The sequence below is a fragment of the Thermochaetoides thermophila genome, assembly GCF_000221225.1.
Source record: "Thermochaetoides thermophila DSM 1495 unplaced genomic scaffold scf7180000011821, whole genome shotgun sequence".
NCBI lineage: Eukaryota > Fungi > Ascomycota > Sordariomycetes > Sordariales > Chaetomiaceae > Thermochaetoides > Thermochaetoides thermophila.
Window position 1 is genome coordinate 658,349 of NW_006383037.1, and position 12,462 is coordinate 670,810.

General features: G+C 52.7%; 5 protein-coding genes across 5 annotated transcripts; 2 read left to right on the top strand and 3 right to left on the bottom strand.

The window, feature by feature from the left end:
- Nucleotides 1-242: 242 nt before the first annotated feature.
- CTHT_0060900 (uncharacterized protein) lies at nucleotides 243-1,281 on the top strand (the record flags this gene model as incomplete). Its single annotated transcript, XM_006696343.1, has 2 exons — nucleotides 243-483; nucleotides 569-1,281. The coding sequence occupies 2 exons, from the start codon at nucleotides 243-245 to the stop codon at nucleotides 1,279-1,281; spliced, it is 954 nt and encodes a 317-aa protein (XP_006696406.1).
- A 623-nt stretch (nucleotides 1,282-1,904) lies between these two features.
- Nucleotides 1,905-2,753, bottom strand: CTHT_0060910 (uncharacterized protein; the record flags this gene model as incomplete). The annotated part of the gene is made up of 3 exons (XM_006696344.1): nucleotides 1,905-2,399; nucleotides 2,458-2,586; nucleotides 2,643-2,753. The coding sequence occupies 3 exons, from the start codon at nucleotides 2,751-2,753 to the stop codon at nucleotides 1,905-1,907; spliced, it is 735 nt and encodes a 244-aa protein (XP_006696407.1).
- Nucleotides 2,754-4,389: 1,636 nt separating this feature from the next.
- CTHT_0060920 (phosphoprotein phosphatase-like protein) lies at nucleotides 4,390-5,691 on the top strand (the record flags this gene model as incomplete). Its single annotated transcript, XM_006696345.1, has 1 exon — nucleotides 4,390-5,691. One exon carries the CDS (start codon nucleotides 4,390-4,392, stop codon nucleotides 5,689-5,691), a length of 1,302 nt encoding a protein of 433 aa, XP_006696408.1.
- A 1,497-nt stretch (nucleotides 5,692-7,188) lies between these two features.
- Nucleotides 7,189-7,925, bottom strand: CTHT_0060930 (uncharacterized protein; the record flags this gene model as incomplete). Its single annotated transcript, XM_006696346.1, has 3 exons — nucleotides 7,189-7,334; nucleotides 7,389-7,676; nucleotides 7,733-7,925. 3 exons carry the CDS (start codon nucleotides 7,923-7,925, stop codon nucleotides 7,189-7,191), a joined length of 627 nt encoding a protein of 208 aa, XP_006696409.1.
- Nucleotides 7,926-10,338: 2,413 nt separating this feature from the next.
- Nucleotides 10,339-11,522, bottom strand: CTHT_0060940 (S-adenosylmethionine-dependent methyltransferase-like protein; the record flags this gene model as incomplete). Its single annotated transcript, XM_006696347.1, has 2 exons — nucleotides 10,339-10,980; nucleotides 11,049-11,522. The coding sequence occupies 2 exons, from the start codon at nucleotides 11,520-11,522 to the stop codon at nucleotides 10,339-10,341; spliced, it is 1,116 nt and encodes a 371-aa protein (XP_006696410.1).
- Nucleotides 11,523-12,462: the final 940 nt, after the last annotated feature.

Consider the following 12,462-nt stretch of genomic DNA (forward strand, 5'->3'; position numbering starts at 1 on the left):
CGTCGCCCTGGGTAGCAGCTCGAACCAGACCCTTCTTCCTTTTCTCCTCGTCAGCGCGATATCGGCCGGCTCTTTATCTCGACCCAATCTGAAGTCGTCGTGCTGATTGGACACCATACACCGACGAGATTCCAGCCCGTGAGCTGGCCGCGGCACCGAGTGTGTCAATCGGCGTGGAGGAAGCGATAAGCAGCGGGTGACGGAGTCTGGAGGTACGCAGAAGAAAAAAAAAAGTACAGCCGATGCTGGCGAACCCTGCGTCGCAGCACCCGGAGATGTTCGGCTTACAACCCCAGCACTCGCACTTGAACAATCAACAACACCACGGCCAGCATAACAGCCACAGCAACCATGCATCCATATCGCCCTTCGCAACCCAGCTACTACATCAGCAACAACAGCAGTATACTCGTAAGCGCAAGGCGGACACGCCACCTGAAAACAATGAACGCCTTTCCAAACGGATGAGCCGGCTCCATCTGGGTTTGTCGTCCCTGCAATCGCCCCCCCCCCCCGGTGTCCATCCGATGTTCCATGCACTTCCGACTAACACTTTCTATCCAAGCAGACCCGACAAACCACAAAATCTACGTCCCGGTTGAGAATTTGGACCCCACCGCTCCCGCCGCCGCCACTGCCGCCCCCAGCAACGTCACCACCAACGCCAATAGCAGCGCTCCATCCACAAGCATCACCAACGATGCTGTCGCCAAATCAACTGCCGGCAAACACCATTCCAAGACCGCCACCACTCGCAGCAACCTAGTTGATGACCAGATGCACCTCGACGACACCAAGTACAAAGTCTATATCTACAATCTCGAGGAAGAACTAGCCTCTGATACCGAGTCCGAATCCGACAACAGTGCCAATGGCGAGAAGCTCTTCCTCTCTGAGGATATGCAAAAGCAGCTCCGTCAGGCCGCCCAAGCCGTTGCTGCCGCCAATCGCATCCCGCCATCTGTGACCCCGCGGCGCGAGCCCGAGAGTGCGGGCAAGGAGTTGGTGCTGTATCGTGTGCCCAGCTCGCTGACAGTGCCACAGGAGCAGGATAGTGTGAGGAGGGCGATCGCAGAGGCCAGGGCGCGCCTGAGGGAGAAGCAGAAGGAGAAGGAGAAACCGAAGAAGGAAGAAGAGGTGGTTGAGGAGGTGGTTATCTCGAAAGTGGGCAATCTGGGGGCCGGTGCAGGGAAGACAAGCGTCTCTCAGCCAATGGAGGTTTCCATGAGCGATATGAGTGATATTGTTGAAGATGATGATGATGCTATGGAGCTTGACTGAGTAGTTCTTGGTCATTTAGGAAGAGAGGGGTGAAGTTAGGAGGAGGAAGACACAACTGGGAAAGACAGGAGACCAAAAACGGGTGAGAACGGCGCAAGACAGAGGATTCAAGGCGCAATCACGGTAGGACGAGGTGGGTGCTTTCATTCAGCCCGGTGTTTGGGGGTTTAGTGCGTTTTGGCGTTTTGCTTTTTCACTACTGCCGCTTGCTTTTTTTTTCTTTTTCTTTTCTTTTTTTTTTTTACGATGGTGGTTAGCATTGACTCTGGTTACCATAGTGTGGTATCATTTGCATTTATGTTTATACAGCTATTTCCACAACTCCCAGGCTAAGGGAGCCATTCATAGCAAAGAAACAAATACACAGAAAAAAAAAGAGAAAAATCCCTGTTAACACCGGTTTCGTTCCCTTCCTGCCCCAAACTCCGTGAAATCTTCTCGTGTCCCAGACCCCAAACCGACCAATCCAAAAACGCCTCAGCGGTGATATGATACATTCGATCCATTCGTGATTACCATTTCATGTTCGTCCCGAAAGCTCAGTTCCAGTCCCATTATTACTTTACTAAAGCATCACAACTCAGGAACTCGTCTTCATCCCCCATTCAACAACCGCCATCCCTTCAGTTCCGGAAAGGGTTAGTGCCCGCCGTCGTCTGGGGTTGCTGCTGCTGCGCGCTGTGGCTGGGAGGAGGGCCAGGAGGAGGGACGAAATCCTCCTCTTGGACCATTTGAGCAGGAACCTGAGTACTGGCTCCAGCCGGACCGGGAGCGTTCGTGGCCGACAACGGAGCAATGATCCCGAGGGGAGTCAAGGGTGACGGAACAATCGGCGAAGGGACATAGGGCGGGGGGTCGCCTTCGGGAATAGCGAGAGCAGGAGTAGTCTGCTGCTGCTGCTGCTGCTGTAGCGACTGGCCCTGGTTGGGCTCTACCTTGGTTGAACCAGCCGAGGGCTCATACGCAGGCGGACGAGGAGCATTGGGATCGTAAACTGGAGGAGGAATGGAGTGCAGGTCGAGGTAGTGCGCCTCGGCCGTGAGAGGACGCAAAACAGCAGTCTGGGGCGGGTAGGAGTAGCGGTTGTTTGGGTTACGGCTAGACCGAGGGACGAGGAACTAGTGGGAATTAGAACAGGGTTACAGTGAGGCAATGAGCGAGACATAGGGGACATACCCGGTGATAGGACAGCGGCGCCAGGCCCTTCTTAAGCCGCTGCTGAGCATGAAGATAACCCACGAGCAGATACAGGCTGATGAAGACAATGAGGCCCAGGAAGAGCGACCACTTAATGATCACACCCTCCTGTGAACAGGTCAGTCATCCTGGACCAGCGACTGAATCTTGAGCATCAGACTCACCCTTGTGCTCCAGAACGGAACATAGCAGCTGTCTGCATCGATGTAGCCCTGATTGGTTCTAACGCAGGGCTCGTAGCGACGATAGACGGGACGAGAGATGGGGGGCGCCATGATGGCAATTTACTCGCAACAATGAAAGTACCGAATCCACTGGGAGAACGAATGAGATGCAGATATTCTACTTTTTTTACAGGCCCGAGTCCGGGCCAGCGAAGGAGAATGTACGATGACGAAAACAATATCGACCCGCAAGAGCTGATAGGGAAAATGAGAGCAAAGGTGCGACTGGTCTACTTTAAATGAGGGGTAACGGAAGCGCGGGTTGAAAGCAGAGCGGCCGAGGAAACCTGGATGGGAAAAAAAGACAGCCAAGGACCGAAGATCAGATCGAGATCCAGATGACGAGTTCGATGGCAAGAAATTAGAGTCGACAGTTGGCGAAGTGGCGCTTACGGTTGACTCGACCTGCTTTTGCAGCGGGAACCTTGTTTGACGAGTGTCTTCCCAGAGTAACGCGAAGGAAAGGTTGCAGTGTCGAAACGTTGGGTGGCACGCAAGTGCAGCAGAAGACGAGGTTTCAAGTTCGATTCGAAGTTTCAGCCACCAAGCTCTTGTTTGAACAGATCAGTTGCGCAAATATCCAATTTCTAATTGCTACAGGCTATTCAGAAATCAAGCACTGTATGCAGGCAAAATGGAGCACAAGCGTTGTCATCAGCGGGCATGTGTCCAGCCGTGGAACCTCTGATTTGATGGGACACCGAAAATGGCAGATCAGCTTCAGCAGAGGTCAATTCGGTCTCAATCACAGGCAGATACCGCGTTGTATCTCTCCTCCGGTCTGATGTTACAGGTAGAATGTCGCATCGCTTGGACCGGTTACGGAGTGATCCGGACACTTACACCCCGCGAGCCGCGAGCGCGAATGATACCGATAGAAGGTGCATGGATGGCCGTCACCACCAGATCGGGGAAATTTTGCAGTCTGATCCTGCCAAACACTCGAAAAGATTGAGGTTTTATCAAACATCCACGTGGCTGCATATCAAATTTCCATCAAAGCGCCATGCGAAGATCACAATGCGAATCGATTGCCTGTGGTGACGTTTGAATATTCAAGCCGTCCTCCCCAAACTGGAAGGAGTTGCAGGTGAGAATCCCGAACTGCGACGCGGGGCCGTCTTGAGATCCGCGATGCCGGGCCATGCCAAAAGAAGCTTAGCGCATCATGGAAGCCCTGTACACAGTTAGGTAAGGCGCACAGACCAATGCGCACTCCGCGCCCAGCCGATCCAAACCGTGACACCAACTGCCAAGGTTCCATCATCGCGGAGGCCGGGCGGTTCCACAGTTGCAGGAAATTTCCAACCGCTGGCCCACTGCAGCTGCTGTGCGAGGGCTTCCAGCAGGAGGCCGGCTAGAGATGCGGCATGGATGATGAAAAACCATCACGGCAAGCTCTTCCAAGTCAACAATCACAATCTTCGAAATATTAGACCAGACGAGCAGCTCACGACCTGCCTGAGCAACCAGCGGACGGACGCGCGCACCCAATGCGTTGGACTGCGCCGCCGCCATCAACCCCCCCCTCACCCCGTCCACGACTACGACCGCCGCTGACTTCCGTGATGCTCTCTCACTGGATGTAGTAAGGATTTTTTTTTCCTTTAATATTCTAACTTTCACCTACGGCGGCCCTCGTTGGGCTCGATCATTGTCGATACTTGCGTCCGTCTCCTCCCACGAAATGGCGACTCGATTCCTTTTTTATTCCCGTCCCGCGTCAACAACGCCGCTCGCTCGACTCGCTAGTCAGACCGCTAGAGCATCCTCAATTCTCCGTTCTGTTCCCACCTTTCTCACCAGGTCGACCCAGAATCGGCCTTCTACCGCGTCTCCGATTCTACAAGCTTCTTTCTATTCAACACCTTCAGATGCTCCTTCGAACACAAGGACGAAGTTCGTCTACAATGTAGCGGCCTCCTACATCGCCAAGGGGCGCGCCTACGACCCTTCAATCCATCTCTTCCAGTTTGATCCGTACAATCGCGTCTCTCCTCCAAATGGTGCTGCTCGAGGGAAGAAAGCCCGGCCTGAGTCTGGCCAAGATGCATTCTTTGTGAGTCGTCTGGGCACTAACCCAGGAGAGGTTGCTTTGGGTGTGGCAGATGGCGTAGGAGGCTGGATGGAGAGCGGTGTCGACCCTGCTGACTTCTCCCACGCTTTCTGCAATTACATGGCCGCTGCCGCGAACGCTGCCGCCGAAATCTCAGCATATACAGGCAAGCCGCTCACAGCGCGTCAGCTGATGCAGTTGGGCTACGACGCGGTCTGCCATGACCCGTCCATTCGCGCCGGCGGTAGCACTGCCATCGTCGGTCTCCTCACCGCTAATGGCCGTGCTGAGATTGCCAACCTTGGTGACAGCGGCTTCCTCATGCTGCGGCGCAATGGCGTGCATGCCTACAGCGAGCCCCAAACTCATGCTTTCAACACACCGTACCAGCTCAGCGTCGTGCCCCGGAGCATGCTCTTGCGTGCGGCAGCCTTTGGCGGCGGCCAGCTCATGGACCAGCCTGCCGATGCCGACCTGATTCGGCACCAGCTTCGTCATGGCGACGTCCTCATCTTCGCCAGCGACGGTCTCTGGGACAATCTTTTCAACCAACAGATCCTGCGCATCGTCAGTCAGGTCATGGCCCGTGCCGGCGCCTGGGTGCAGAACAGCCAGACCGGCGTCCAAGTCGCGCCGGATCTACGGCCATTCACGCAGCTTCAGCAAGAAAACACTGCCAGTTCAAACGTGAAGCTCCCATCCCCTCCGAACACGCTTCAGAGCCTTCTGGCTACCGAAATCGTGGCTGCCGCGAAGGCCGCTAGCGTTAGCCCTCACCTCGATGGGCCTTTCGCCAAAGAGGTTAAGAAGTACTACCCGAACGAGTCCTGGCATGGTGGCAAGGAGGACGACATCTGCATTGTGGTCGTTCTCGTGTCGGAGGAAGAGTGCCCGAGCCAGGAGCAGACTCCGGCGCCGAAGGCGAAACTTTGAATAGAGAGCGAACACCCTATTCAAACTGCTCAACCTACTCAACCTACTCTCATATTACACCACCAAATGCATTCTCACTGTCAGATCCGATCTCAACGGATCTCTCTAGAGCTACTAATACCCAACCACCGCACGATTTCCTTTGTTAACGCATCCCGTTTCATGTTGGTTAATGACGAAGACCGTCCGGAAGCATAAATGGTCTATCTAGAGTATCCGGCAGACAGCATAACACTCACATAACACTCACCACCACCGAACCACTCACACTCGCATGCATGTTTACCTCGCCTACCACTTCAAACAAAAATAAGAACATAGCTTGCATTTTTTGGCGTTTGGGGGCAAGACGCATGCACTACTGTTGGGTTGAAGAAGGCGATAGACGGGTATATCAAGGAGGGGTCGGGCCCGGTTCGGGGATGATGACATAAAAGAAGGGGGATCTGTAGGAATCAGTTGTCGAGGTCATTCGTCTCCTATAAGGTATGGTCTTGTCCTTAATAATGAGCAGTATTAAAACTTCAGACAGAATATTATGAAGACTTTTTTGCTTCCTGTGGAGTGTAGATGCAATTGTTGTGATGGTCCGTTAAAGGTCAACATACCGGCTACCTATTTTATATTACAAACCTCATGCTCCTTCCTTTCAATCCCCACCATTCGCCGCATCCTGAGAGCCTGTCAAAACCTGTAGGTACCCGTCCTCGGAGGCTCAGCCAGGGAACTCGCATGCCGAAGCTCCCCACGAAGTCAGCCTCGTCTGTCTCCCAATGGAATCCAAGCAGGCCAGCATGACTATCCCTTTGATGTCAAAAGTCCTCGAGCAAACATCATTGGAGCAACCAAATCGAATTTCCCTGTCTGCGGGGCCATGACAAACAGCTGCTTGGCCGATTCTCTTTTATCCGACCAAACAGTTAACCTTAGGCAAACATTTACCACACCTCATTGGTTAGCAGTAGAGAATGGTGGGTGATACAGCAGGAAGGTTAGAATAATTTCATCGATGATGGTGGACATCAGGGAAGACAGCTGGCGACTCTTAGTTTGGGCAACTGCTAGGTTGTCGTACTCAGAACTTGTAGTGGCTGTGCCAAAACACCCTAATCGTGTGCTGTTTCCATGACCACCGACTTCCTATCGGCAAGTCGTTGCCGTTGACAGTTTGAACACAAAGGGTATCAACAACGATGTAACTTTCAGCTCATCGCATTCCTCTCCTACTTCAGGGAATTAGAGTATTATGTCGAGACGACACAATACAGACGACCCATAAAACCCAACTACTAGCCCTATTAGTACTATGCGAGAAAAATGGATCGCAGAGCACAACAAGACTGTGCCATGCCGACCACTTCATGTCCTAACGCCCGCGAATAGATACTCCGTTTCCCCTCCCCTGCAACTCCCTGCTGAAAAAGGGCCATTATATATGTACGAGAGAGACCGAAAACCACAACATCGAAACTACCCCCAAAGATGCCAGGTGTTAGCCTAGTTGAAGAAGACGAGAGCGGCAACAGTAACGAGGACGAGGGCAAGCGGCGAGGCGAAGCGCTGGCCGGCGTTGGTGTTATCGGGAGTGACCGTAGGATCAACACGGGTCGTTGTGGCAGACCCAGTGGTAGTGGTAGAGTGTCCTATAAAACAGTCAGCATTGAACGTTGCAAGATCATTAGGTAATGGCGACATACTGGTCTCAGTGGTGGTGGTCTCCTCGGTGGTAGTGGAGCTCTCCTCGGTGGTGGCCGTAGCCTCCGATGTCGTGGTAATGGTGGACAAAGTGGTCAGAGACGCGGAAGTAGCGGTGGTCACAGCCGACGTCTCCGAGACGGTCTGGCTAGGGAAAGCAGTGGCAGTGCCCAGATAGCTGAACTGGGTGCTGTAGTTGGGCTCGCCGCTTTCGTCAGAGATGCGAACCGCATACGTGCCCGAGGGGATGTCGCTGGGAGTCCAGGTGAACTGGCTGTCGGTCACGCCGGCTGTTTACAGCGTTAGCGAGTCATTGAAACGGCGAAAGGCAAAAATATTCACATACAAACAATAGTGTAGACGGGCTTGAGGTTAGACGGGTCGCCCGTCATCAGAGTGAGGGTGACCGGGCCTTCAGCGCCGCTCCACTTGAAGGTGAACGGAACACCCTCCTCGATGGCGTAGCCAGAGTTGAGGAGGACGGGCTTGCCGAGAACGGCAGCGGCAAAGGCGAGAAGAGCAGAGACGGAGGCCTTCATTGTGAATGCGGGTTGAGATACTCTGCAGGTAAACAGGCCGCAGGTTAGAATCAAGTCGAGCAATACTTGTTGGTCGGGTGTAGTGTAGTGCAAAAGTCTTTTTGAGGAGCAAGATGGGTGGGGAATAGAGAAGTCGGTCAAACTCAAGGGCGCGGTCGTGTTAAGAACGGAGGTTGGTGGTCCTGGAGTGGGTATCAACTTACCGGATGACTGGAATGCTATGAGGCTAGAAAAAAAGCTGTGCGCCGCGACTGGCAATGGGATGCTGGAATGCGGTTGAGAAAGCAAAGAATCAAACGGGTGTGGAACGATCGTCGAGAAGTCGATTTGATTATAGAACGATGGGATTTTAATCCGGTCCTAAAGAGGGCGGAGGTCGGGTTGGGTCTGGATGGAAAGTTAAAACCTGGCAGAAAGCAAAAGGAAAGAAGAATCGCGAAGGATGGCAGCGGCACATCAGGGGTCAAAATACTCCCCATGAGCAGATGAGGGCCAAGGACGCGATGCCCGGAAAGTAACGCCCTCCTGCCACTCTGACCAATGACAGAGGCCAATTTGTGGGATTTCCCGTATTCGTTAGTACACCACCCTCCACGCCCCCGGACCATGTTGCAAAGCCCCGGGGAGGGCGCACCAAACGGGCGCTGGCGAAAAGGGCAGCCTGCCAGGGGACTGGACAAGGGACTTGTGGACCAGGCAGGGACCTCAATCCTTGGACCAAGCCTGCCATGGATGGATCCTTTTTTGCGTAGCTCATGGCGCAACAGCTGGTTGCTTGGGACGCGAGCAATAAATGGTTGTTCTGTAGGCATTTTCCTGCTGGTCCAGCTCGACTGCGAAAGTTAACCAGCACATGTGTGGATGGGAGTCACCGACACTGTTACCTCAACGAACCTATCCCAGTTTTCCAAGTTAATTTTTTCTGAGCTCTACAGTGAACCCATGACGGCTTCCTGCTCCCATTTTCAGCTGCCAAGCACCATCTGCAAAACCTCGCGGGCTCTTGGCTAGTGCATGCGGCGTCGATGGTGGAAATTACAGAGAGTCAACACTGCCAAATCCAGCGAGCCCCTTGTGTTGCGGGGTTTCCTGCGAGATGAGACTTCCCACAACGTTGTTAAGACGACAATCTATCCTTTCGAACATGGTGGGAAGTTGACAGAGAAGAGGGAATGTCTACGATGCGCCGCAGTCAGATGGCACTTGTGTGGAAGAGATGCCAACAGTCGTCAGATCGTGGCACAGCGGAACCAAGATCACCGGCTGCGGTGGAGACACTGCAGCCCCATGTGGATGCTGTGGGCAAGATTATGGACAGTGGGCCTTCAGCTCGGAAAGCGGCAACTGCTACCGATGCATGAGGTCGTGGATGAGCTCACAGAAACCACAGATCATTGGCTGTTGCCATCACAAACGTTGGCTATCCAGTTTCAAAGACTGTCGAAGTTGAGCATCAGAACCGGTTGATGTTAGAAGCAAAGGTTGGCGATTGTTGAGGCGCATCACGGTGACGACGTCATCTTGGGCCCACACTCCGCAGCGACCAACCGATCACTCGACTTGACCGACCAAGCCACATCCGAGCAGATGGGTTGCATTGAGAACAGTCGCTTGCGTTTTGGCAGGATGGTTCTCCAGTCTACGGAGTACTCCGGGCGGTTGTATCACCACCAGACCTACCAAGTGTCTTTTTAGGCAGCTTCAACAACTCTGCCCAGGGCATTTGACAGTTGTTCCACAACACATATGTACAGGACTTGTAACTGCTCTTCCGTCTCGTGATCGCGGTAGTGCAGCCATTGCCGTTGCAACAAAAGTTCTTTTTGAAAAGTTTCATCGATTACTTTCACAGAGCAGTATTGTGGTGAGTGTCTTCTCGAATCTCTTGGTCAGCCAGATTGTAACAAGGTTTCTCATGTGGGGGCTGGTTGCTACCTAGGTATACCCCCCCATCTACCTTCGCAGTCACGACTTGCTCCCTATGCATCACTAAAACCATGTCTGACCGGATGGTACGAAAGAGTTGTCGCTGCTGACGAATAATGAAACACCGCAGTTGAACAGCAAGTCTTTACGGTGCAAAGAGGATCAGTAGCTGCCAGGAAAAGACACAAACAAAAAGCCCTTAGGCATTGATATCTGCACCTCTGTTGCTCGGTACAAGTGCCTAGTTTGCCGGGCAATGAAGGACTGAATTGCTGCTCGACTTGCAAGCAAATATTGCTCAGTGTGAGTAAATGGAGAGCATGGGAGGTCGGCAGCAGAATGTCTCACGCCATGGACCAGACCAGACTGAATCGTTTCTGAAACTTTGTTTCAACTTCAGATATTCCGTGCAAGGCGTCGTAATGCCATAATGTTATGGGCGCCGAAGGTCAGAAAAAACGTGTTGCCTCTAGTATATCTCAGTCTCTCAGGGAAGAAGGCATTCGACTACCCCTCGACTGACTCCCTGTGTTTCTTCAAACACAGTGCTAACTGAAGTGCCGAAGCCTCTCATCTTCTCGATAAAATCGTCCAGCGAACCCCCAACACCGAAGTAAAGTCTTTTCGCAGCAACCAATGCCTTGGCCTTTCCATTTGGCCTGTCGCGACGTTCGTTTTCAAGGATGGAGAGGAGGGTAGTGCTGAAGTTTTCCAAAGCAAACGGTGAATATATGGTCTCCGATCCAAGCACCAACGTCTTTGTGGAGTCCGGAAGCTGCGAGAATCCCACTGCTGGACTATACAGCAGGTCAACAAACTCTGGAGACCAGCCACCTGAGAGGAAGGAGAGCGTGATCCGGTTGTTGATCAGAGTCTGTTTAAAGGCCTCAATAACTTCCGGTATCAACTCTAATTCGCCATCGGGTGTGAAAGCCTTTCTTATCACAGGGTCCTCTTTTCTTTGCAATGCCCAAGAGAGAAGCATATTTGGTAAAGTGACCAGATAGAGCACAGTCGGGTTGTAATCTGCGAGCGTCAACACCAATGGCTGCTGTTGCTCTGACTTGGCCTTCCCAGCCAGCGCCCACTGGAAAAGGGCAAGGGAAGGCAGAGCTGTCCCGCATCCAAGCTGTACACATTCACCGATGGGCATATTGTCAGCAACTTGCACTTTCAATGACAAAATTTGCTACTTACCTCAATCAAGATGCAGGGCTCACGGGCAAGGAGTCCCTCCTCCAATCCTCCAGACGCAAGGACCTTCACCAGATCGACGCTGCTCTCCCAGCTCTTAAACCCTCCTTCATAAATTCCAGTTTTGACATCATGTTGCCCCAAGCCAGCCTCTGCTTCAGCATTGGGATTATCGCCATCTTCTTCAGCCATCAACTGCACACGAACATCCCAGAGTTCTCGTCGTGGGAGCTGCAGTGTACGACCATCTGGGAGTGTGACATCAAGTAAGCTGAAGGCAATCTTGGAAGGCTGGCAAGATAAGATGTCATCCAAAGAATGATAAGTCGGGGGTAGGAGGGGCTTGCCCTGGACTGGGAATGCTCCGGCTGTCGAGGTAAGAGTGCTCTTTGTCGTTGAAGCCGGTGGGGCAGCCGGCATTTGGGTGGTTCCGTCATCCTCTATGTCGTCTCCAGTGAAAGAGAATGAGAAAGTCATTGCTGGTTGATGTCTTGAGCCTATGCTCTTGAGCAGGTGAGTTGTTATTCCGTGCTCTACGGTATCTACCACAGACTCTGTCTGGTAAACTTTTCTTTAGTGAGCACAAACCACAATAGCGTTGGTAATTCCAGCGGTTTTTGGGCGGGTGCAGTCGGCTATCTGATGTCCGCCTTTGTATCTGAATTGCTTGAACGAATTGAAAATTCATAAAGTTCCAAGAAGCCCACACTGCTTTCCATCCATTCCACGTGAGAGTGGGGTGAGTGGATGATAGGCGGGGTCATCGAAATGGCAAATTGTGGGGCCGACCTGGTCCGGGGCGTTGGGCCTGGCAGGAGGATCTTGTTGGCTTCATCATCCACCTCCAATGATGTTGGCTTCTCTCCTCTCTTTTTTCTACTCACCCGGCAGTGACAGTGCCTCTCACATGCAGGGAATTCAATTCATGCTTACAAGGCCATTCAGCGCACTTCAAGCCCGTCCAGATCTCAGAAATGCGGGGTGTTTTCAAAAACGGCAATTTCCCATTTCTGGAAGTCCGTGGTGTAGCCTTCTCACCCTCTCAGCCGGCCGTCTCATTCGCTACTCACCGTGCTGACCCTGACCATACCGCTTCCCACCCGTGGTTGGACGGAATACGACTTCAAACCAGACATGCTTCTTAATCAGCATGCCGCAGTCGATCTGGAAGTCGCTTCCCGCAAACCCTGCGTACATTTGGTTCATTGGCTTGAAAGAAGCAGTATCAACGATCACTTGAGAGGAATCCTCCCCCGGAAGAGAGACTGTGCATGAGAATACCAGTGGATATGGATTGCTTCTTTTCAAAGACTCAAATGCCCACGATCTACATGTATCCACATCCTATGCAATGTAACAGTACGTTATGCGCCTTGGGCCCGCGTAGTCTGGCGATGAAACAGTCGTTTACCGTAAA